At 44.7% G+C, this 25,825-nt stretch overlaps 1 protein-coding gene across 1 annotated transcript in view; it reads left to right on the forward strand.

Moving 5' to 3' along the window:
• The window catches only part of LOC120043493 (arf-GAP with dual PH domain-containing protein 1-like), a 30,799-nt gene extending 15,745 nt beyond the window's left edge, over positions 1-15,054 (forward strand). Inside the window, exons 4-11 of the mRNA XM_038988087.1 lie at positions 168-250; positions 8,804-8,916; positions 11,054-11,200; positions 11,758-11,841; positions 12,159-12,221; positions 12,874-12,945; positions 13,894-14,122; positions 14,788-15,054. Of these exons, the coding sequence (XP_038844015.1) occupies positions 168-250; positions 8,804-8,916; positions 11,054-11,200; positions 11,758-11,841; positions 12,159-12,221; positions 12,874-12,945; positions 13,894-14,122; positions 14,788-14,816 (820 nt within the window). The 3' untranslated portion in view covers positions 14,817-15,054. The remainder of the gene's footprint in view (positions 1-167; positions 251-8,803; positions 8,917-11,053; positions 11,201-11,757; positions 11,842-12,158; positions 12,222-12,873; positions 12,946-13,893; positions 14,123-14,787) is intronic.
• The last annotated feature ends 10,771 nt before the right edge of the window (positions 15,055-25,825 follow it).

Here is a 25,825-nt window from a genome sequence, read left to right on the forward strand (position 1 = left end):
ATAACAAATACTTATTTTTGTGTTCCGTTGCAAAACATTTTGAGTTGCGTGCCCTAATGAACACCACCCTGATCTGTCATCCATGTTGGTTAATGAGACATTATTGACAGTGAATGTTTTCAAGCATAAACACAGTAAATATAGTAAAGAAACACCTGTTTCTGCAGGCTCCTTCGGGAACAGTGGATCAGAGCCAGATACGAGAGGAAGGAGTTTGTGTGTGTGGAGAGACAGGAGCCTTACTCTGCAGGTAAGACTGAGTACACACACACACACACACACGCATGCACATATGCATACAAACAAGCACGCTCGCATGCACACACACACACAGCCACACACATACAGACACACACACACACACATACACACACAGACAGAATGAGCCTGAGCCTTTCTCTCTGTCTTTATCCTCTCACCACAGTGTGCTCCTCAACACCCCGGCATTCCACACTCAGAGAATAATGGCCTTTCTAAGGCTGAACAGCTGATACAATCAGCAGGGAAAGAAAGAGAGAAAGAGAGAAAGAGTGAGTGGGAAAGAGAAAGAGGGAAAGAGAGAGAGAACAAAGAAAGAAAGAGACCTCAACGTTCCCTCTCTTTCCTGGAAATCCATTAAAATAATATCAAATGCCATTCAACTGAGAGTTTCTTTCTCGTGCTTCTTTCCATTCATGTGCTTTATCATTGCTATGCCTACACCATGTTATCTCAGGACCACATGAGCAGTAAAGAGCTGTTACTTTGAGACGATAATAGGATAAGCCTTGTGCCGCCTTGTCATCTCGCTTCAGCGACCGCCACATTGTCGTCCTTTCCTCTACTAAACCCCCCTGGGAAGCAGAAAGCGAGACAGAAATGGGTTAACAGGGTTGGGTACTTTCTAAATGTAATCCGTTAGTTACTAGTTACCTGTTCAAAATTGTAATCGGTAACATAACTTTTGGATTACCCAAACTCAATCACATAAATCAGATTATTTTCAGTGACTTTTGGATTACTTTCCCCTTAAGAGGCATTAGAAGAAGACAAAAAGGATCCAGAAAACACATTTGTTGTGTCATCGTAGCGGTCTCTGACTTGTGGTGAGAGTCAGGTGCAACAAACTGAAACTTGCGCCTTTTTTCAATGCTGAATTGAAAAACCATTAAGAAAACAGAAAGGTGTGATAATGTATTCTTTTCCACAAACATCCTTTCTGAATTTATAAATAATCCAAGCAGTAATCATCTACTTATTACAATCTTGTTTTGGGTAAACAGATTACACCACCTTGACCCAGCCTCAGCAACACACAAACACACACACACAGTCAGTCGGTTAGTCAGTCAGTTAGTCAATGTCAGTGGGTCAGTCAGTCATCATGTAGTCGGGCATCATCATTATCTCTCTGATGAGTGTCTCTGTCCTCTTTGCAGCCAAAGAGGAATCAGCCTTAAAGGGATAGTTAGGATTTTGCTGACTTCCCTGGCGTCAGATGAACTCATGGATACCATTTTTATATATCTGTGTCCAGTATGAAGCTAGACTCTGGGGAGCATGTTAGTCTTTGTGCTAACGCCAGTTAGCATTGGCTCGCGAAAATAACTTCCTTCATACTGGACGCAGATACGTAAAAATGGTATCCACAAGTTAATCTGACTCTGGGGAAGTCAGCAAAACCTCTTTAACATGGTCACTCACACTCCTACTCTCAGTGACTCTGGTTCTTGTCTCAGCTGACTCTGGTGTTAGATCTGACCTGGAGTCTGTCTGATGTGATCCTGTTAGCACGAGTGGTACTATAGAGAGTCATGTGGCTGTACCAGGATCGTGCCAGTGGCTGAATGGTGGGTGTGTTCCGGGTTTATCTATCTCTCTCTCTTTCTGTCTCTCTGTTTATCTATCTATCTAGCTGTCTCTCTGTTTCTCTCTCTCTATCTACCTCTCTCTATATCTACCTCTATATTTGTCTCTCTGTTCCTCTCTCTGTTTCTCTCTATCTATCTCTTTATCTGTCTCTGTTCTTCTGTTTCTCTCTCTGTTTCTCTCTATATTAGTCTCTGTTTCTCTCTATCTATCTCTCTATCTGTCTCTGTTTCTCTCTATCTATCTCTTTATCTGTCTCTGTTCTTCTGTTTCTCTCTCTGTTTCTCTCTATATTAGTCTCTCTGTTTCTCTGTATCTATCTCTATATCTGTCTCTGTTTCGCTGTTCCTCTGTTTCTCTCTATCTGTCTCTCTGTTCTTCTGTTTCTCTCTCTGTTTCTCTCTATCTGTCTCTGTTTCTCTCTATCTGTCTCTCTGTCCCTCTGTTCTTCTGTTTCTCTCTATCTGTCTCTGTTTCTCTCTATATTAGTTTCTCTGTTTCTCTCTCTATTTCCTCTTAATCTTTATTTCACTCTCTCGTATTTTCTCCCATTCTCGCTTCCTATCACCCCATCTCTCCTTTTCCCTCTATCCACCGTTTCTCTCTCTCTCTCTCTCTCTCTCTCTCTCTCTCTCTCTCTCTCTCTCTCTCTCTCTCTCTCTCTCTCTCTCAGAGCATGATGACTTTATCACTACACAAAGAAGAGAGGGAGGGAGGGATGAAGAGAAAGAGGTGGGGGATGGAGAGAGGGAGGAAAGTAGGGATGTAGGAGGAATGGAGAAAGGAAGGAAGAGAGGGAGGGATGGAGAAAGAAAGGAAGAGAGGGAGGGATGGAGAAAGGAAGGAAGAAAGGGAGGAATGGAGAAAGGAAGGAAGAGAGGGAGGAATGGAGAAAGGAAGGAAGAGAGGGAGGAATGGAGAAAGGAAGGAAGAGAGGGAGGAATGGAGAAAGGAAGGAAGAGAGGGAGGGATGGAGAAAGGAAGGAAGAGAGGGAGGGATGGAGAAAGGAAGGAAGAGAGGGAGGGATGGAGAAAGGAAGGAAGAGAGGGAGGAATGGAGAAAGGAAGGAAGAGAGGGAGGAATGGAGAAAGGAAGGAATAGAGGGAGGAATGGAGAAAGGAAGGAATAGAGGGAGGGATGGAGAAAGGAAGGAAGAGAGGGAGGGATGGAGAAAGAAAGGAAGAGAGGGAGGGATGTAGAAAGGAAGGAAGAGAGGGAGGAATGGAGAAAGGAAGGAAGAGAGGGAGGAATGGAGAAAGGAAGGAAGAGAGGGAGGGATGGATGGAGAAAGGAAGGAAGAGAGGGAGGAATGGAGAAAGGAAGGAAGAGAGGGAGGGATGGAGAAAGGAAGGAATAGAGGGAGGGATGGAGAAAGGAAGGAAGAGAGGGAGGGATGGAGAAAGGAAGGAAGAGAGGGAGGGATGGAGAAAGGAAGGAAGAGAGGGAGGGATGGAGAAAGGAAGGAAGAGAGGGAGGGATGGAGAAAGGAAGGAATAGAGGGAGGGATGGAGAAAGGAAGGGAGGGAGGGGTGGAGAAAGGAAGGAAGAGAGGGAGGGATGGAGAAAGGAAGGAAGAGAGGGAGGGATGGAGAAAGGAAGGAAGAGAGGGAGGGATGGAGAAAGGAAGGAAGAGAGGGAGGAATGGAGAAAGGAAGGAAGAGAGGGAGGGATGGAGAAAGGTAGGAAGAGAGGGAGGAATGTAGAAAGAAAGGAAGAGAGGGAGGAATGGAGGAAGGAAGGAAGAGAGGGAGGGATGGAGAAAGGAAGGAAGAGAGGGAGGGATGGAGAAAGGAAGGAAGAGAGGGAGGGATGGAGAAAGGAAGGAAGAGAGGGAGGAATGGAGAAAGGAAGGAAGAGAGGGAGGAATGGAGAAAGGAAGGAAGAGAGGGAGGGATGGAGAAAGGAAGGAAGAGAGGGAGGGATGGAGAAAGGAAGGAAGAGAGGGAGGGATGGAGAAAGGAAGGAAGAGAGGGAGGGATGGAGAAAGGAAGGAATAGAGGGAGGAATGGAGAAAGGAAGGAAGAGAGGGAGGGATGGAGAAAGGAAGGAAGAGAGGGAGGAATGGAGAAAGGAAGGAAGAGAGGGAGGGATGGAGAAAGGAAGGAAGAGAGGGAGGGATGGAAAAAGGAAGGAAGAAAGGGAGGGATGGAGAAAGGAAGGAAGAGAGGGAGGAATGGAGAAAGGAAGGAAGAGAGGGAGGAATGGAGAAAGGAAGGAAGAGAGGGAGGAATGGAGAAAGGAAGGAAGAGAGGGAGGAATGGAGAAAGGAAGGAAGAGAGGGAGGGATGGAGAAAGGAAGGAAGAGAGGGAGGGATGGAGAAAGGAAGGAAGAGAGGGAGGGATGGAGAAAGGAAGGAAGAGAGGGAGGAATGGAGAAAGGAAGGAAGAGAGGGAGGAATGGAGAAAGGAAGGAATAGAGGGAGGAATGGAGAAAGGAAGGAATAGAGGGAGGGATGGAGAAAGGAAGGAAGAGAGGGAGGGATGGAGAAAGGAAGGAAGAGAGGGAGGGATGGAGAAAGGAAGGAAGAGAGGGAGGGATGGAGAAAGGAAGGAAGAGAGGGAGGGATGGAGAAAGGAAGGAAGAGAGGGAGGAATGGAGAAAGGAAGGAAGAGAGGGAGGGATGGAGAAAGGAAGGAAGAGAGGGAGGGATGGAGAAAGGAAGGAAGAGAGGGAGGGATGGAGAAAGGAAGGAAGAGAGGGAGGAATGGAGAAAGGAAGGAAGAGAGGGAGGAATGGAGAAAGGAAGGAAGAGAGGGAGGGATGGAGAAAGGAAGGAAGAGAGGGAGGGATGGAGAAAGGAAGGAAGAGAGGGAGGGATGGAGAAAGGAAGGAAGAGAGGGAGGGATGGAAGAATATAGGCAGTATTGTGTTCCTTACTTCCAGCACGTTTCCCTTGATATCAACCTGAACAGATTGTATGATTTGCTTCAGTTCTGTGATTGGTGACATCAGCCGACGTAGGCTACTTAACCTGCAGTGTTTGATCTGCACATGTGCAGCACAAGCCTCTCTCTATGCTTATGTGTGAGTGAACTGAAAGGAAGAGAGGGAGGGATGGATGGAGAAAGGAAGGAAGAGAGGGAGGAATGGAGAAAGGAAGGAAGAGAGGGAGGGATGGAGAAAGGAAGGAATAGAGGGAGGGATGGAGAAAGGAAGGAAGAGAGGGAGGGATGGAGAAAGGAAGGAAGAGAGGGAGGGATGGAGAAAGGAAGGAAGAGAGGGAGGGATGGAGAAAGGAAGGAAGAGAGGGAGGGATGGAGAAAGGAAGGAATAGAGGGAGGGATGGAGAAAGGAAGGAAGAGAGGGAGGGGTGGAGAAAGGAAGGAAGAGAGGGAGGGATGGAGAAAGGAAGGAAGAGAGGGAGGGATGGAGAAAGGAAGGAAGAGAGGGAGGGATGGAGAAAGGAAGGAAGAGAGGGAGGAATGGAGAAAGGAAGGAAGAGAGGGAGGGATGGAGAAAGGAAGGAAGAGAGGGAGGAATGTAGAAAGAAAGGAAGAGAGGGAGGAATGGAGGAAGGAAGGAAGAGAGGGAGGGATGGAGAAAGGAAGGAAGAGAGGGAGGGATGGAGAAAGGAAGGAAGAGAGGGAGGGATGGAGAAAGGAAGGAAGAGAGGGAGGAATGGAGAAAGGAAGGAAGAGAGGGAGGAATGGAGAAAGGAAGGAAGAGAGGGAGGGATGGAGAAAGGAAGGAAGAGAGGGAGGGATGGAGAAAGGAAGGAAGAGAGGGAGGGATGGAGAAAGGAAGGAAGAGAGGGAGGGATGGAGAAAGGAAGGAATAGAGGGAGGAATGGAGAAAGGAAGGAAGAGAGGGAGGGATGGAGAAAGGAAGGAAGAGAGGGAGGAATGGAGAAAGGAAGGAAGAGAGGGAGGGATGGAGAAAGGAAGGAAGAGAGGGAGGGATGGAAAAAGGAAGGAAGAAAGGGAGGGATGGAGAAAGGAAGGAAGAGAGGGAGGAATGGAGAAAGGAAGGAAGAGAGGGAGGAATGGAGAAAGGAAGGAAGAGAGGGAGGAATGGAGAAAGGAAGGAAGAGAGGGAGGAATGGAGAAAGGAAGGAAGAGAGGGAGGGATGGAGAAAGGAAGGAAGAGAGGGAGGGATGGAGAAAGGAAGGAAGAGAGGGAGGGATGGAGAAAGGAAGGAAGAGAGGGAGGAATGGAGAAAGGAAGGAAGAGAGGGAGGAATGGAGAAAGGAAGGAATAGAGGGAGGAATGGAGAAAGGAAGGAATAGAGGGAGGGATGGAGAAAGGAAGGAAGAGAGGGAGGGATGGAGAAAGGAAGGAAGAGAGGGAGGGATGGAGAAAGGAAGGAAGAGAGGGAGGGATGGAGAAAGGAAGGAAGAGAGGGAGGGATGGAGAAAGGAAGGAAGAGAGGGAGGAATGGAGAAAGGAAGGAAGAGAGGGAGGGATGGAGAAAGGAAGGAAGAGAGGGAGGGATGGAGAAAGGAAGGAAGAGAGGGAGGGATGGAGAAAGGAAGGAAGAGAGGGAGGAATGGAGAAAGGAAGGAAGAGAGGGAGGAATGGAGAAAGGAAGGAAGAGAGGGAGGGATGGAGAAAGGAAGGAAGAGAGGGAGGGATGGAGAAAGGAAGGAAGAGAGGGAGGGATGGAGAAAGGAAGGAAGAGAGGGAGGGATGGAAGAATATAGGCAGTATTGTGTTCCTTACTTCCAGCACGTTTCCCTTGATATCAACCTGAACAGATTGTATGATTTGCTTCAGTTCTGTGATTGGTGACATCAGCCGACGTAGGCTACTTAACCTGCAGTGTTTGATCTGCACATGTGCAGCACAAGCCTCTCTCTATGCTTATGTGTGAGTGAACTGAAAGAATATATCTTAGAAGCAGTTTTCCCATACTAACTCTGTATGTCCAAACTCAGAATCAAACAGGCTTCCCCAAATAGCATGGTCGCTGTGGTACAACGTTTATTTTGATTGCTGATTTCAGATGTGTTGATAAACAAGATTATTAGAGACATCCTTCTTCTTGCACAGCATGTAAACATTTATATCAAATTATTATATTAATCTGACAATTCACAGTAATCGTATTATTGGGTGCATACTCAGTGCCAGCCGTCTAACTATTGGTCAGTCACCGGGATTGGCTCATACCACCAGCCACACTACACGATAAAAGGTGAAAAAATTGTGACACTGACAGAACTTTGTTGGAGCCTTCGACCGCACGTAGTGGTACTTAATCAGAACCTGTCACACTGAACGAGCCAAGATGTCCGACCGTAGACCCTGTCACACTGAACGAGCCAAGATGTCCGACCGTAGACCCTGTCACACTGAACGAGCCAAGATGTCCGACCGTACACCCTGTCACACTGAACGAGCCAAGATGTCCGACCGTAGACCCTGTCACACTGAACGAGCCAAGATGTCCGACCGTAGACCCTGTCACACTGAACGAGCCAAGATGTCCGACCGTAGACCCTGTCACACTGAACGAGCCAAGATGTCCGACCGTAGACCCTGTCACACTGAACGAGCCAAGATGTCCGACCGTAGACCCTGTCACACTGAACGAGCCAAGATGTCCGACCGTAGACCCTGTCACACTGAACGAGTCAAGATGTCCGACCGTAGACCCTGTCACACTGAACGAGTCAAGATGTCCGACCGTAGACCCTGTCACACTGAACGAGCCAAGATGTCCGACCGTAGACCCTATCACACTGAACGAGTCAAGATGTCCGACCGTAGACCCTGTCACACTGAACGAGCCAAGATGTCCGACCGTAGACCCTGTCACACTGAACGAGCCAAGATGTCCGACCGTAGACCCTGTCACACTGAACGAGCCAAGATGTCCGACCGTAGACCCTGTCACACTGAACGAGCCAAGATGTCCGACCGTAGACCCTGTCACACTGAACGAGTCAAGATGTCTGACCGTAGACCCTGTCATACTGAACGAGCCAAGATGTCCGACCGTAGACCCTGTCACACTGAACGAGCCAAGATGTCCGACCGTAGACCCTGTCACACTGAACGAGCCAAGATGTCCGACCGTAGACCCTATCACACTGAACGAGCCAAGATGTCCAAAAATGATCTGCGACCTAAGAATGTTCCCACAACGTGGCCAATAGTTCTGGGACGGAAAAATCTAAAAGCTAAAATTGTACAGTCTGCGTAAGCCTTGAGGAGAATGGAGCACTTTCACAGCAGTATTAACTGAGATGAAATGCCACTCTGCTATTCATTCTTCCGTCTCCTTCTTTCACCCTGTTGTCTGTCTTCTAGTGCATTGCTCATTAATGGGATTTGATAGTTTGATATTAATACTCTATTCACGTGTGTGTGTGTGTGTGTGTGTGTGTGTGTGTGTGTGTGTGTGTGTGTGTGTGTTGGCAGTGTAGGACAGTGACAGTCCTAGTTGTCTCTGTCTGTTGGCTGAGACTTAGTGAGGGCAGAGAGGTCAGTGACAGGAACAGACCGGGAGCACAAAGCCATGGTGTGTGTGCTTGCTGAATAGGGCAGAGGGTTGATTTCAGCATTGATCGTAATGTTGGAAGAAGCAATTGATCTCTGCTGAGACAATTCAAGATGAATTATTCATTCCAGCTAAAGGCCAAGACGACAGACATCACCACCTTGACCCAGCCTCAGCAACACACTCACACACACACACACACACACACACACACACACACACACACACACACACACACACACACACACACACACACACACACACACACACACACACACACACACACACACCCACACACACACACACACACACACACACACACACACACACACACACACACACACATACACACACACACACACAGTCTACTGGACCCCAGCTTCACTTCTGAATCCTGTTATTTTGTGGCTCCCCCTTTTACGCTCTCCTCATCGCCTTCTCTCTCTCCTCCTCTCCTTTGCTCCTTTGTCTTTGGAATGGGACCCCTGTGGTTCCTCTCCTCTCCTTGCAGGGTACCGAGAGGGGTTTCTATGGAAACGGGGCCGAGATAACGGACAGTTCCTGAGCCGAAAATGTATTCTGTCAGAGCGGGATGGTGTTCTGAAGTACTTCAACAAGCATGATGTGAGTGTAGTGCTATGTATATCTCTCTCTTTTTCTATCTCTCTCTCTCTCTCTCTCTCTCTCTCTATATCCCTCCCTCTCTCTTCCTCTCCCTCGCTCGCTCTCTCTCAGACTCTTCTTCTCTCTCTTTGCATTTGTGAGTGCCTGAGTCTCATCTCAAGTGCACTCTGAGGTCCTGAGCTGCAATTGCTTGAAATAACACACACCTTGGGAAATGTCAGGTATATTATAATTGCTTAGATCATTATGCAACATCTCCCATTTCTCATACCCCCTTCCTCCGCCTTCCTCCTCATTCCTTTCTCCCCGTCCTCCTCCTCTTCCTCCTCCCCTTCATTCCTTTCTCCTGACTATCTCTGACAATAGTACACTGTTATCGTCTCAAACGTCTGATTCTGATCTGCTCACATTCCCCAGATGTTCTGTTCCACATAGTGGCATTGTCTCCTACTTTGCATATCAACAAAAGATACATGTTAAATCCAGTAAAGTATGATGCCACATACCTCACCATAAACATTGGCCACTCCCTGTCCCTGCTTCAAATAGAAGTTGTCCTTAACCACAGATCAGATTACTCTATTCCCAATCCTTACCTCAACCATCAGTTGAATGCAAAGAATATCTGACCCTTAATCAGTTGTTAGCGACAAATTCTACATACTCTACATTCCACCAAAAGAAGACCTGGGTGTCAGTGAACATCATACCTCCCATACATTCTAGGCCTGATGGGGGACAACACTGGCTTCAGCCACATAAAACAGCAAACCTTACTAATGACTGTAGTTACTAGAGGAAGCTCATAGTTGATTGTTCTGCAGCCGAACAATGATGATGATGATGATGATGGTGGTAGTGGTGATGATGATGGTGATGATGATGATGATGGTGGTGATGGTGATGATGATGGTGGTAGTGGTGATGATGGTGGTGGTGATGACGATGATGGTGGTAGTGGTGATTATGGTGGTGGTGACGATGGTGGTGGGGTGGTGATGATGATGATGATGATGGTGGTGGTGGTGATAATGATGGTGGAGGTGATGATGATGGTGGTGGTGATGACGATGATGGTGGTAGTGGTGATTATGGTGGTGGTGATGACGATGATGGTGGAGGTGTTGATGATGTGGTGGTGGTTATGATGATGATGGTGGTAGTGGTGATGATGGTGGTGGTAGTGGTGATGATGGTGGTGGTGATGACGATGATGGTGGTAGTGGTGATGATGGTGGTGGTGATGACGATGATGGTGGTAGTGGTGATTATGGTGGCAGTGGTGATGATGGTGGTGGTGATGACGATGATGGTTGGGTGGTGATGATGATGATGATGATGGTGGTGGTGATGATGATGATAATGATGGTGGGGGTGATGATGATGGTGGAGGTGATGATGATGGTGGTGGTGATGATGATGGTGGAGGTGATGATGATGATGATGATGGTGGTTATGATGATGATGGTGATGATGATGGTTGTGGTGATGATGATGGTGGTGGTTATGATGATGGTGGAGGTGATGATGATGATGATGGTGGTTTTGATGATAATGGTGGTAGTGATAATGATGGTGGTGGTGATGATGATGGTGGAGGTGATGATGATGATGATGGTGGTGGTTATGATGATGATGGTGGTGGTGATGATGGTGGTAGTGGTGGTGATGATTTGAACATCTTGGCCATGTTCTGTTATAATCTCCACCCGACACAGCCAGAAGAGGACTGGCCACCCCTCATAGCCTGGTTCCTCTCTAGGTTTCTTCCTAGGTTTTGGCCTTTCTAGGGAGTTATTCCTAGCCACCGTGCTTCTACACCTGCATTGCTTGCTGTTTGGGGTTTTAGGCTGGGTTTCTGTACAGCACTTTGAGATATCAGCTGATGTACGAAGGGCTATATAAATACATTTGATTTGATTTGATGGTGGTGGTGGTGATGATGATGGTGGAGGTGATGATGATGGGGATGGTGGTGGTGGTAATGATGGTGGTAGTGGTGGTGATGATGATGATGATGATGGTGGTGGTGGTGAGGATGATGATGGTGATGATGATGATGACGGTGGTGATGATGATGACGATGGTGGTGATGATGATGAATACTCTCCTCCCCCTTCCTTCTCTCCCTGTACAGGCCAGAGAGCCCAAGGCTCTGATGAAGATCCACACCCTGAACGCCTCCTTCCAGCCTGGGAAGATAGGCCAGCCCCACGGCCTGCAGGTCACCTATCTGAAGGACAACAGCACTAGGAACATCTTTGTCTACCACAAGGATGGCAAGGTGAGGTGAACTAATTTGAGGCAATCTTGCGTGGTCGTTGGGTGTTCGCTTGGCATTCACACCAGTCCCACGAAATTACATTCATCTAGGTCATGTTTGTTTAGCACACTGTAGCAAAACATTTTTCAATGGAAAACATAAATAAGCATTTCTTATTGGTCAAGTTCAGTAAGTACCTCCCTGGTTCACTCAGTTTTAAAGCATTTTCTTCTGTTTCCTGGAGAACACCACCCAGGAGTGGACTGTCTATCAACTGTCAGAAGCATTTGTGTTGTGAAGCGGCTGGCAGCTGAGCAGGAGTATATTTCCCTCTGCAGGACATACGTTGCAATTGCATGCCTTTAAATACACCCTAAACCCAGTAGGAAATATTCTGAAATCACAGTCGACTGCTGTTCACAGTAATGGTGGATTATTGCCAGGAAAGAGTCTCTATCGGGTGTCAGTGTGTATGGAGATTGGGTCGTGTTCAGTGTAGGTAGCACAAAAAGTTGCCTTCCGTTTCATTCCCATTGAACAGGACCCAGATCATGTTAGCATGTCTGTTGTGTTTTAAGGAAATGGTGGACTGGTTCAACGCCATCAGAGCAGCCAGATTTCACTACCTACAGGTCGCTTTCCCTGGGGCCCACCACGCTGATGTGAGTCTCTCTCATTATCTTATTGTTCTCTCATTAATCCCTCAGTCCATTCCTCTCTAGTATACACAGCTTTATATACAGCTGGCCCAATTCTGCTCCCTACCCCTTCTCCTTGTCCTTAACCCTTCAATGTTTGCATATCCCAAGGGTCTTGTACTGGTGCATCTTCCATCATATTGCTTATACCTTATGGATCTGCAAACATGGAAGGCTTAGGGCCAATGGGAAGGGGTAGCGAGGGAATTGGGACTGGCTACACACACCCTCACATGGTCACAGAATAAAACATTTCTCCTTCTTCTCATGTATTCGTCCAGTTGGTGCCAAAGCTAACACGAAACTACATCAAGGAAGGCTACATGGAGAAGACGGGTCCAAAGGTGAAGTCTTTTAATACATACACTTTAGTTACTTACACTTTAGTTACTTACACTTTAGTTACTTACACTTTAGTTACTTACACTTTAGTTACCTACACTTTAGTTACTTACACTTTAGTTACTTACACTTTAGTTACTTTGTGACACAGCACTTAATGCTTCTAACTTCATCAGCCCATCAGGTTTCACTGCGAATGGGGTTTAATTTGTACCACACAAACCTACCGCATTAATAATGGCCATGTACAACCTCAGCCACAGTATATTTGCAGGGCCTGTGAGCTGAATGCTTGCCTTGTACTGCTTGATGTGGATAATGTATTGTTATTCCAGTATGTGATCCTGTATGTAAGCAAAGAAAGCCATTAGTTAAGAGAGTACAATAATAGTGCATTATCACAGTTGTAAACAACTGTTTACAGTTACAAGAGTACTGTTATTGTACTCTCTTCATTAAAGAGGTTATACGGATCTTTTGCCTCTGGGTGGGGGGGGCTCTGGAACTAAAAGGTGTCCCCTAAATAGACAGACATATTGCCCAGAAATGACCTCATTGGACAGAAAGACAATATATGTAGGTGATTAACAACTGAACTTCTGTACAGCCTCTTTAATTCCTTCAACGTCTGTGCTTCCTGTTTCCCTCTTACAGCACACAGAGGGCTTCAAGAAGAGATGGTTCACTATGGATGACAGGAGACTCATGTACTTCAAGGGTCCTCTGGTAAGATAGTCAGTGGGTGAATGAGGTGCCATGTCATATGGGTCAAAGAGATGGTGCTGTACCATTTCAGTACTATTAGTAACACTTTATTTAGGGCTTACGGTTCAACAGGCTCCAAAATGACTGATAACAGCTCTGATTGATAATAAATGCATAATACCCATTATAAGCAGTTCATTGGTTCTTATGACAAGTCATATAAAGCAGTATGGCACTTATAGTACAGTGGTACTGAATTAATGTTATTTGCATGTCATATTATGCAAACAAACATACCCAAATGATTTATTGGACCTCATATACAATGTGGCTGGTCAGACAAACACATTACACACGTAACAGGTGCACACAGACACAGTCTTGTATAACTAACCTTTGGGGGACACACAGTTCAGTCCCATTCAAAATCCTATTTTCTCTAACCTCTAACCCTAAACTTAACCCTAACCCATACCCTTACCCTTACCCTAACCAAACAACCTAACCTTTACCCTTAACCTAACCCTAACCCTAAAATGAACCCTAGCTCCTAACCCTGAACCTAAACCTAATTCTAACCCTGACACTAATTCTAACCTTAAACCTAAACCCCCTAGAAATAGCATTTGACCTTGTGGGAACTAACAAAATGTCCCCAGTTGGTCAAATGTTGGTTTGTTTACTATTCTTATGGAGACTTCTGGTCCCCACAAGTATAGTTAAACACGTTCACACACACACACACACACACGCACGCACGCACGCACGCACGCACGCACGCACGCACGCACGCACGCACGCACGCACGCACGCACGCACGCACGCACGCACGCACGCACGCACGCACGCACGCACACACACACACACACACACACACACACACACACACACACACACACACACACACACACACACACACACCTCTCCCCCTCTCCCACACACTGAGTCTCCTCTCTGTTTCTTTGTGAGGATGCCTATGCGCGCGGTGAGGTGTTCATTGGTAGTAAGGAGAACAGCTACACTGTGCTCCCCGGACTTCCCCCATCCACCCAGGGCTACCACTGGCAGTTTGGCATCACCATAGTAACGCCCGACAGGAATTTCCTGTTTACGTGCGAGACCGAGGAGGAGCAGCAGGATTGGATGGCTGCCTTTCAGGGTTTGGTGAATCGACCTATGCTGCCCCAGGAATATGCAGGTAACCATTCACATGGCTCTACCCAGGATTTGTCCAAGGAAAACATATACATTTTCTACATTTAGCAGACAATCTTATCCAGAGCGACTTATAAGAGAAATTAGGGTTAAGTGCCTTGCTCAAGGACATACAGACACATTTTCCCACTAGTCGGCATGGGGATTCGAGCCAGCGTCCTTTTGATTACTGGCCCAACACTCTTAACCGCTAGGCTACCTGCTGCCCCTTAGTTGAATAATATTTGGGGTCTTTTACTATGGGTGATATGTTGAGTAAAGTGTCCAGCATACTAATAGTGACCTAATCACCTTCCGTTGGTGGATATTTCTCGCCAATACATGTGATGCCCTTCTGATGATTGGTGAATTGATAGCTATATGCTTCATTTACATTTACATTTACATTTAAGTCATTTAGCAGACGCTCTTATCCAGAGCGACTTACAAGTTGGTGCATTCACCTTATGATATCCAGTGGAACAATCACTTTACAATAGTGCATCTAACTCTTTTAAGAATACCTAGAGGTGAGGTGCTTCCACTGAGTTCATGGCAGTAGAGGCTATGACAGTTTATGTGGAGCTGAACCACTCTATTTTACACAGTTGATTTCTCCTGGTACCTGGTTAAGTGACTGATTTAGTCTCTCTCTCTCTCGCTCTCTAGTGGAGGCCAACTTTAAGCACAAGCCCTGAGAAGAGGAGGACAATAAGGAAAAAGAGGAAGGCTGGACATATCCCCTGGATGAAGACAGACAAATAGGATCCTTCTCCTCCTCATAAGGAGAAAAATATATATACAATTAAGAATAAACCACACAGAGCAGTAAAAGAGGAGGGAGAGAGGACTACAGAGTGTGGTGTTACTGTCCTGTTGCCATACTCCTCTACTCCGCCTTACCCCAAATCCTGACCATATATAATGAACAAAAATATAAATGCAACAGGCAACAATTTCAACGATATTACAGAGATCATTAGTCAATTGAAATAAATAAATTAGGTCCTAATCTATGGATTTCATGACTGGACAGGGGCGCAGCCATGGGAGGCCTGGGAGGGCATAGGCCCACCCACTTGGGAGCCCAGCCAATCAGAATTTGTTTTTCCCCACAAAAGGGCTTTATTACAGACAGAAATACTCCTCCATTTCATCACCCACAGGTGAAAAAGACGGATGTGGAGGTCCTGGGCTGGCGTGGTTGTGAGGCTGGCTGGACATACTGGCAAATTCTCTAAAACAACATTGGAGATGGCTTATGGTAGAGAAATTAACATTCAATTCACTGGCAACAGCTCTGGTGGACGTTCCTGCAGTTAACATGCCAATTGCATGGTCCCTTAAAACACATTTTAGATTGGCCTTTTATTGTCCCCAGCACAAGGTTCCCCTGTGTAATTTTTTTATTTTATTTTATCGTTATTTTACCAGGTAAGTTGACTGAGAACACGTTCTCATTTGCAGCAACGACCTGGGGAATAGTTACAGGGTGAGAGGAGGGGGATGAATGAGCCAATTGTAAACTGGGGATTATTAGGTGACCATGATGTTTGAAGGCCAGATTGGGAAATTAGCCAGGACACCGGGGTTAACACCCCTACTCTTACGATAAGTGCCATGGGGTCTTTAATGACCTCAGAGAGTCAGGACACCCGTTTAACGTCCCATCCGAAAGACGGCACCCTACACAGAGCAGTGTCCCCAATCACTGCCCTGGGGCATTGGGATCTTTGTTTAGACCAGAGGAAAGAGTGCCTCCTACTGGCCCTCCAACACCACTTCCAGCAGCACCTGGTCTCCCATCCAGGGACTGACCAGGACCAACCCTGCTTAGCTTCAGAAGCAAACCAGCAGTGGTATGTAGGGTGGTATGCTGCTGGCCATGATCATGCTGTTTAACCATCTTCTTTATATCCCACACCTGTCAGGTGGATGGATTATCTTGGCAAAGGAGAAATGCTCACTAACAGGGATGTTAACAAATGTGTGCATACAATTGGAGAGAAATAAGCTTTTTGTGCAAATGGAACGTTTCTGGGATCTTTTATTTCAGCTTATGAAACATGGGACCATGTTGCATTTATATTTTTGTTCAGAATAGTTGGAAAGAGAGCCCAGAATTATGTTGACCTCCTTAACTCATAGGAAGTCCCACCAAGTTGACTACATACCCTTCAATGGCGCTGCTAGTGCTGAGTGATTAGTGCTTTTTGAGGTCGGTTCGGTTTCGGTTAGATAAGAAAATAATCAAGTATTTTTTACATTAAATACGCTATTCATAATGTGGGTTGAATACTGTAACAACACAGAATAAAACTAATTAATATAATTCCCATGAAGGTAGTGACTGCCCATTACTGCTTATCACTTTTATTACCCATCATTTATTCACATTACTTTAATCAAATATTAAGTTGTGTATATTACATTTGTTTAATTTGATTACTTTATTATTTCATTCCAAGTCATCTCCTCTCTATAGAGCTGCTTCCTTTGCTGTCTGACAAAGTCCCAATTTTAGGAGTTCTTTAAAGTAAATAAGGCATACTTTATGACTGCTGAATACCAACTATCAATCACTTAGATCATGTATTTTCAGGTAGAGATACCTTGTGAAGCAACAGCTGCTCTCTATATCACCTCACGATCACGCATTCTTCTGTCTCTTCCATAGCAGCTGTAAAAGAAACACAGATGGGACAAGAAGATTTGCAGTGGATTATGGTCAATGTAGTTAATTACCACATTTTATGCACTAAACTATGTAGAATATTAGCCCTGTTGGAAACTACAACTCCCTACTATATTGCACAGTTCAGGCCGTATGCAATTTATCTCCAGAGAAACTGTGTAACCCGAACAAAATGGAATTCAAATAATTTAACCGACGTCGGTCAATTAGTTGTTCAAAAAACGAAAAATAACCGACATTTCGATTAATCGCTCAGCACTAGGCACTGCACATGCTAAAACAGATTTTCTGGCAAGTGCACCCTCTATTCATCTCTATGACCCTGCCTCATGTATCTCCAGACTCAGCTTTGTGCCAACCCCACCCTCTTAGTCACTTTATCTTTCTGCATCGTTGGACTCAGGAGTGCATCTGAAATGGCACCTTGTTCCCTATAAAGCACCTTTATAGGGCTCTGCTAGTCGTAGTACACTATAGGGAACAGGGGGCCATTTCATACGAATCAGAATCACCATTATTCACCAAGTACATTTACACATACCCAGAATGTGCCTTGGTGCTGCCAGCAGTAGACAATATACAAACAGAATACAGACACATAGACATCGGAACAGTAACCATAAAACATCAATCTGTGGAGTATAGGCTGATTACAGTGGGAATAGACCATCTACAGAGGGGCTATATGTATATAAGCAGAGGGAGGGATCCTGCTGTGGATACTGTGTTGTACAGAGCTGTACATAGTGCAAAGGCAGTATAGTGCAGATTAGTATTTGAGGTCATTGATGAGAAGGTTCAGTAAATCGGCCCAATGCAAAGTCATATGAATGTTCTCCTAACTGTCCTACAGTTGTCGTGAGAAAATAACTTGACCATTTACAAAAGAGATACAGCTGGTATATGTGTAATGTTGGCTCCTGGACTGATTGTACGAGTGTGATGTGGACCTTGTTTGTTAAATGACATGATATGCTAACCTGGTCCCAGATCTGTTAATGCGGTCTTAACAAGTGCTATGGCCATTCTCAAGTTGGCAAAACTAACAGATCTGGGACCAAGCTAATGGTATGCTGCTTTGATAGTTGATAGTGAATATTTTCCTTCTTTTCTTTTGAGACTGGACTGAATAATACATTTCAAGGCCAGTGGGAACTGACTGAATGTGATAGGCCCATTTTGTGTCTCCAGTGAATAATAACTGCTCGGTCTCTCTAGTCGTTTCCAAAACAGACATTGATACTGTGGATGTATTTCCTTGTTCATTTCTTTGTATTGGTGCAGATGTATATTCATTTATTTATCACTTCGTGTTGTGAAGCTTAACATTCTGACAAGCACTGCAGGTACAGGAACCATTTTTTGTATTTTATAGCTGTAAATGACTAAATTTGAAAGGGAGAATTGTGAATTACTTCAACAGGTTTCTCCAGTGAAGAAATACTATTTAATATGTCAGTTGATGTTATGGGCCCTGTTCAAATACTTCAGAAATACTATTTAATATGTCAGTTGATGTTATGGGCCCTGTTCAAATACTTCAGAAATACTATTTAATATGTCAGTTGATGTTATGGGCCCTGTTCCAATACTTCAGAAATACTATTTAATATGTCAGTTGATGTTATGGGCCCTGTTCCAATACTTCAGAAATACTATTTAATATGTCAGTTGATGTTATGGGCCCTGTTCCAATACTTCAGAAATTGCTCATCTAAAAGGAAAACATGGAAGGATGATTTTCTAAAGTATTCTAATATGTCATTTTGGTATCCTGCCTACAGGTTCTATCCATATATTGTAACTTATCTTTACCAGCAGAGGGAGACAAAGTCAAAACTACGAACACACTCTTATTCAGATTTTTACATGGGGAGAATCTCAATTGGATTTGCTCGACTCCTCGCGTCCTCTCCGCCGCCCTCTCCTGGTGGAAAACGTGGACACAAATGTGCTTGTATTAAATTAGACTTTCCTTCACTCGTGCACCATCAGTTAGAGAGGAATTCCAAAATATGTGTAAAGTGTTAAAAATAAATGTAGCCAGACATTTTATAGACAACAGATTTAGTAGCATATCGTTTTTAAACGTGAGCAGGCGTTTCTCTTCCGAGAAGAAAACAGCTGTGTGGTGGATTTCAAAACGCTTCTACGATACGGAGCCGAGAGGATACCTTTGTGCTTCCTCGCTGGGAGAAGGCTATTGAGGACACTACTCCGTTCGCCTATTAACAAATTGACACTCGTCTACATATGGCGACCACTTTTCTTTTATGGATCACGAAAGAGAAAAGTACTTAGGATTCGAGAAGAGGACAGAGAAACTCCCATGAAACTCCCGAGAAACTCCCATGACTTTCAATTTTCTTTTTAGACTTTCTTTTTAAGTGACAAAAAGAGATTGAGACACATTGGATTAGATCAAGAGTCCCAAGTATTTTGTTGTCATCTTTATTGTATTGAACTTTAATTTGAGAAGAAAGTCGTTGCACACTGAAAAGTAGTAAAAGATCTCATGAAGGTATAACAATACATTGTCTGAACATCTAATTTCAAGTTATGTAAATACTGTACATTTAATATTCTGCTTCTATGGATGTTGATGGTAATACACTGAAAGAACATGAAGGATCTTTGTGAAATACTGATGATTAACCGAGAACTGATAAAAGATGAGAATCAAACAACATGACATCTTCATTTGTGGTTAAGAAAGAAAATAAAAATAATGTCATGTAAATACAAAAAATCCTTGAAGATTTTCAAAAGATATGACCCTGATTAAACATTTAAAGATGACAAACACTTTATATACATAACATTCACCATATACATATATTACAAAAAATAGGCAGCAAAAGAGTATTGATGATTCAAACAACATGAAACAATAGCCTAGTCATAAAGATATTGCAACATATTATTGGTTTCCCCTTTCTTCATTATTGTATATTTCGTTCCAAATTACTGTACAACACTTTAGACAAAATTCACCAAAAAATGCTTTTATTTGCTTCATTTTGAGTTCTCTCTCGGTTCAAAGCTTCGTTATCAAGCTAGGTCTACACTTAACACAACTACAAGAGATCTACGGACCGAAGGCTCAACCAAACATTTACTGGCAGGAAAAGCCAATTTAAATCAATTCAAGATTTTGTACATCGTAATTAGTATTTTTCCACCAGAAAAATAGATGTATGCATTAACCATAATCTATTTCTAAAACTGTATTTACTTTAGATTTGTTGGACTTCAGAGTGATTTTGAAATTGCCACTGAATTCAAATCTGCCTTTATTTTGATTGACAGGTAAGACACTACACTTTAACTTCTAACATTTTCCATCAATGTCTTAACTTTAACATTGAATATACATTTCACTACATTCGATTATGGGTGATCTTTAGCAAAATGCTTGTTATAAATGAATACTACTGTAGGAGATTAGAATGCTGGTGAGTTGAAGTTGGCTGAAAAGGCCTGAACATATGATTTACTGATGTAGAATCTTAAATTTGATCACTCTTTGTCGCTGAGAATTTTCCTGCATAGCAGGAAAAGCAAATGTGTAATGTATTCAAGGTTTAAAAAGGCTTCTAAAGATTGTAATTTCCACTTCAAAATGTCAGACTTGAAAATGGATCAACCCCTACAAAAAAGTCCATTAATTTAAAATTACATAATAATTCACATTTCCTGTTGCTGCTGGATTATTTTCCTGCGGTCAAGAACTGGCTCAAATTAAGATCCTACATCTGTACTGTGATACTGAGCCAGCCTGACAACTGACAATGACCTGACTATACACATTCGACTACATACAATATATACATTCATCCAGATACTGTACAGGAATACATTCATACAATGAGCTCTGCGGGACATTCTCACTTTTCCTTTTCTTACTATGAACCCGTTGGATCAAGCAGGAGAACTGACAGCTGAGTTTAACTGAGTAAGACAGTGATGGGGATTCATTCAGTTATAGGGGATTTAAGTGGTGTCCCAATAAACATATTTTTCCTGAAGTGTGCACTTGTTCACTACTTACCACAAATCTAAAAGCATTGGATTGGTGGAGGTACGGGCCAGTTTCCATCATGTTTTTTTTATACCAATCATACTAACCCTTTCAGATCAGTGAAGGGAAGTAAACAAGTGCACACTTTGTGAGAAAGGAGTGATAATTGGGACATATCCCAGGATATATACAGTGATAGGAAGGTAGACTGCAAGGGTCATGGGGTCAACCAGGGATAATTATAATCATTGATTAAACTTTTATAGTGCTTTTCATTACAGACAGAATCTCAAGGTGCTTGTTAAGCAAAATAATCAACAAAAAGTCATTTAAAAAGAAATAGGCTAAAATAGTAGCTAGATCAGCTAGTTTGAGTGGTTCTAGATCAGCTAGTTTGAGTGGTTCTAGATCAGCTAGTTTGAGTGGTTCTAGATCAGCTAGTTTGAGTGGTTCTAGATCAGCTAGTTTGAGTGGTTCTAGATCAGCTAGTTTGAGTGGTTCTAGATCAGCTAGTTTGAGTGGTTCTAGATCAGCTAGTTTGAGTGGTTCTAGATCAGCTAGTTTGAGTGGTTCTAGATCAGCTAGTTTGAGTGGTTCTAGATCAGCTAGTTTGAGTGGTTCTAGATCAGCTAGTTTGAGTGGTTCTAGATCAGCTAGTTTGAGTGAGCTAGACGGGCAGCTGCGGTCATGAGAGATTCTGGAAGCGCATAGCTAGATGGTCAATGATAAGAGGTTGTCAGTCAGAGATAAGGTTAAATACAGGGGTCATAGGGTAATGCGGAGTGTACAATTTCCTGGACCACTATCTGGCTCGAAGGACCATGAAAATGACCAGTTAAGCTGAATTTGAAGATCTCACAGGGACTAGGAGGATTTTATGCATGGAGGTATACAGTCAGTCATTCTATGGGTAATAGAGGGTACAGACAGTCAAAGGCTTAACATGGTCAGACAGTCAAGGTGAGACAGTCATGAGGTTAACCCCATGACTGTCTGACCCTGTTAACCCTATGACTGTCTCACCTTGACTATCTGACCATGTTAACCCTATGACTGTCTGACTATGTTAACCCTATAACTGTCTGACCCTGTTAACCCCATGACTGTCTGACCCTGTTAACCCCATGATTGTCTGACCCTGTTAACCCCATGATTGTCTGACCCTGTTAACCCCATGATTGTCTGACCCTGTTAACCCCATGACTGTCTGACCCTGTTAACCCCATGATTGTCTGACCCTGTTAACCCCATGACTGTCTGTTCCTGTGAACCCTATGACTGTCTGACCATGACTGTCTGACCCTGTTAACCCTGTGACTGTCTGACCATGACTGTCTGACCCTGTTAATCTTATGACTGTCTGACCATGTTAACCCTGTGACTGTCTGACACTGACTGTCTGACCCTGTTAACCCTATGACTGTCTGACCCTGTTAACCCCATGATTGTCTGACCCTGTTAACCCCATGACTGTCTGACCCTGTTAACCCCATGACTGTCTAACCCTGTTAACAGGGTCAGACAGTCATGGGGTTAACAGGGTCAGACAGTCATGGGGTTAACAGGGTCAGACAGTCATGGGGTTAACAGGGTCAGACAGTCATAGGGTTAACAGGGTCAGACAGTCATAGTGTTAACAGGGTCAGACAGTCATGGTCAGACAGTCACAGGGTTAACATGGTCAGACAGTCATAAGATTAACAGGGTCAGACAGTCATGGTCAGACAGTCAAAGGGTTAACAGGGTCAGACAGTCATAGGGTTAACAGGGTCAGACAGTCAAAGGGTTAACATGGTCAGACAGTAATGGTCAGACAGTCCTGGGGTTAACAGGGTCAGACAGTCATAGGATTAACAGGGTCAGACAGTCATCGGGTTAACATGGTCAGACAGTCATGTGGTTAACATGGTCAGACAGTCATGGGGTTAACAGGGTCATACAGTCATAGGGTTAACATGGTCAGACAGTCATAGGGTTAACATGGTCAGACAATCAAGGTGAGACAGTCATAGGGTTAACAGGGTCAGACAGTCATGGGGTTAACAGGGTCAGACAATCATGGGGTTAACAGGATCAGACAATCATGGGGTTAACAGGGTCAGACAGTCATAGGGTTAACAGGGTCAGACAGTCAGTGCCAGACAGTCACAGGGTTAACATGGTCAGACAGTCATAAGATTAACAGAGTCAGACAGTCATGGGTTAACAGGGACAGACAGTCATGGTCAGACAGTCCTGGGGTTAACAGGGTCAGACAGTCATAGGGTTAACATGGTCAGACAATCAAAGGGTTAACATGGTCAGACAGTCATAAGGTTAACAGAGTCAGACAGTCATGGTCAGACAGTCATAGGGTTAACATGGTCAGACAGTCAAAGGGTTAACAGGATCAGATAGTCATGGTGAGACAGTCATGGGGTTAACAGGGTCAGACAGTCATGGTCAGACAGTCATGGGGTTAACAGGGTCATACAGTCATAGGGTTAACATGGTCAGACAGTCAAGGTGAGACAGTCATATGGTTAACAGGGTCAGACAGTCATGGGGTTAACAGGGTCAGACAGCCATGGGGTTAACAGCGTCAGACAGTCATGGGGTTAACATGGTCAGACAGTCATGGGGCTATCAGGGTCAGACAGTCATGGGGTTAACAGGGTGAGACAGTCATGGTCAGACTAGGTTAACAGGGTCAGACAGTCATAGGGTTAACAGGGTCAGACAGTCACAGGGTTAACAAGGTCAGACAGTCATAGGGTTAACAGTGTCAGACAGTCATGGGGTTAACAGGTTCAGACAGTCATGGGGTTAACAGGGTCAGACAGTCATAGGGTTAAACATGGTCAGACTAGGTTAACAGGGTCAGACAGTCATGGGGTTAACAGGGTCAGACAGTCATGGGGTTAACAGGTTCAGACAGTCATGGGGTTAACAGGTTCAGACAGTCATAGGGTTAACAGGGTCAGACAGTCATAGGGCTAACTGGGTCAGACAGTCATATGGTTAAACATGGTCAGACTAGGTTAACAGGGTCAGACAGTCATGGGGTTAACAGGGTCAGACAGTCATGGGGTTAACAGGGTCAGACAATCATGGGGTTAACAGGGTCAGACAGTCATCGGGTTAACATGGTCAGACAGTCATGTGGTTAACATGGTCAGACAGTCATGGGGTTAACAGGGTCATACAGTCATAGGGTTAACATGGTCAGACAGTCATAGGGTTAACATGGTCAGACAATCAAGGTGAGACAGTCATAGGGTTAACAGGGTCAGACAGTCATGGGGTTAACAGGGTCAGACAATCATGGGGTTAACAGGATCAGACAATCATGGGGTTAACAGGGTCAGACAGTCATAGGGTTAACAGGGTCAGACAGTCAGTGCCAGACAGTCACAGGGTTAACATGGTCAGACAGTCATAAGATTAACAGAGTCAGACAGTCATGGGTTAACAGGGACAGACAGTCATGGTCAGACAGTCCTGGGGTTAACAGGGTCAGACAGTCATAGGGTTAACATGGTCAGACAATCAAAGGGTTAACATGGTCAGACAGTCATAAGGTTAACAGAGTCAGACAGTCATGGTCAGACAGTCATAGGGTTAACATGGTCAGACAGTCAAAGGGTTAACAGGATCAGATAGTCATGGTGAGACAGTCATGGGGTTAACAGGGTCAGACAGTCATGGTCAGACAGTCATGGGGTTAACAGGGTCATACAGTCATAGGGTTAACATGGTCAGACAGTCAAGGTGAGACAGTCATATGGTTAACAGGGTCAGACAGTCATGGGGTTAACAGGGTCAGACAGCCATGGGGTTAACAGCGTCAGACAGTCATGGGGTTAACATGGTCAGACAGTCATGGGGCTATCAGGGTCAGACAGTCATGGGGTTAACAGGGTGAGACAGTCATGGTCAGACTAGGTTAACAGGGTCAGACAGTCATAGGGTTAACAGGGTCAGACAGTCACAGGGTTAACAAGGTCAGACAGTCATAGGGTTAACAGTGTCAGACAGTCATGGGGTTAACAGGTTCAGACAGTCATGGGGTTAACAGGGTCAGACAGTCATAGGGTTAAACATGGTCAGACTAGGTTAACAGGGTCAGACAGTCATGGGGTTAACAGGGTCAGACAGTCATGGGGTTAACAGGTTCAGACAGTCATGGGGTTAACAGGTTCAGACAGTCATAGGGTTAACAGGGTCAGACAGTCATAGGGCTAACTGGGTCAGACAGTCATATGGTTAAACATGGTCAGACTAGGTTAACAGGGTCAGACAGTCATGGGGTTAACAGGGTCAGACAGTCATGGGGTTAACAGGGTCAGACAATCATGGGGTTAACAGGGTCAGACAGTCATGGGGTTAACAGGGTCAGACAGTCATAGGGTTAACAGGGTCAGACAGTCATAGTGTTAACAGGGTCAGACAGTCATGGGGTTAACAGGGTCAGACAGTCATAGTGTTAACAGGGCCAGACAGTCATGGTCAGACAGTCACAGGGTTAACATGGTCAGACAGTCATAAGATTAACAGGGTCAGACAGTCATGGTCAGGCAGTCATAGGGTTAACAGGGTCAGACAGTCATAGGGTTAACATGGTCAGACAGTCAAAGGGTTAACATGGTCAGACAGTCATGGTCAGACAGTCCTGGGGTTAACAGGGTCAGACAGTCATGGTCAGACAATCATAGGGTTAACAGGGACAGACAGTCACAGGGTTAACATGGTCAGACAGTCATAAGGTTAACAGAGTCAGACAGTCATGGAGTTAACAGGGTCAGACAGTCATGTTCAGACAGTCATGTGGTTAACAGGGTCAGACAGTCATGGTCAGACAGTCATATGGTTAACATGGTCAGACAGTCATGGTCAGACAGTCAAAGGGTTAACAGAATCAGATAGTCATGGTCACAGTCATAACAGGGTCAGACAGTCATGGGGTTAACAGGGTCAGACTGTCATGGGGTTAACAGAGTCAGACTGTCATG

Source organism: Salvelinus namaycush, unplaced genomic scaffold (genome assembly GCF_016432855.1).
Source record: "Salvelinus namaycush isolate Seneca unplaced genomic scaffold, SaNama_1.0 Scaffold94, whole genome shotgun sequence".
Taxonomy (NCBI): Eukaryota; Metazoa; Chordata; class Actinopteri; order Salmoniformes; family Salmonidae; genus Salvelinus; species Salvelinus namaycush.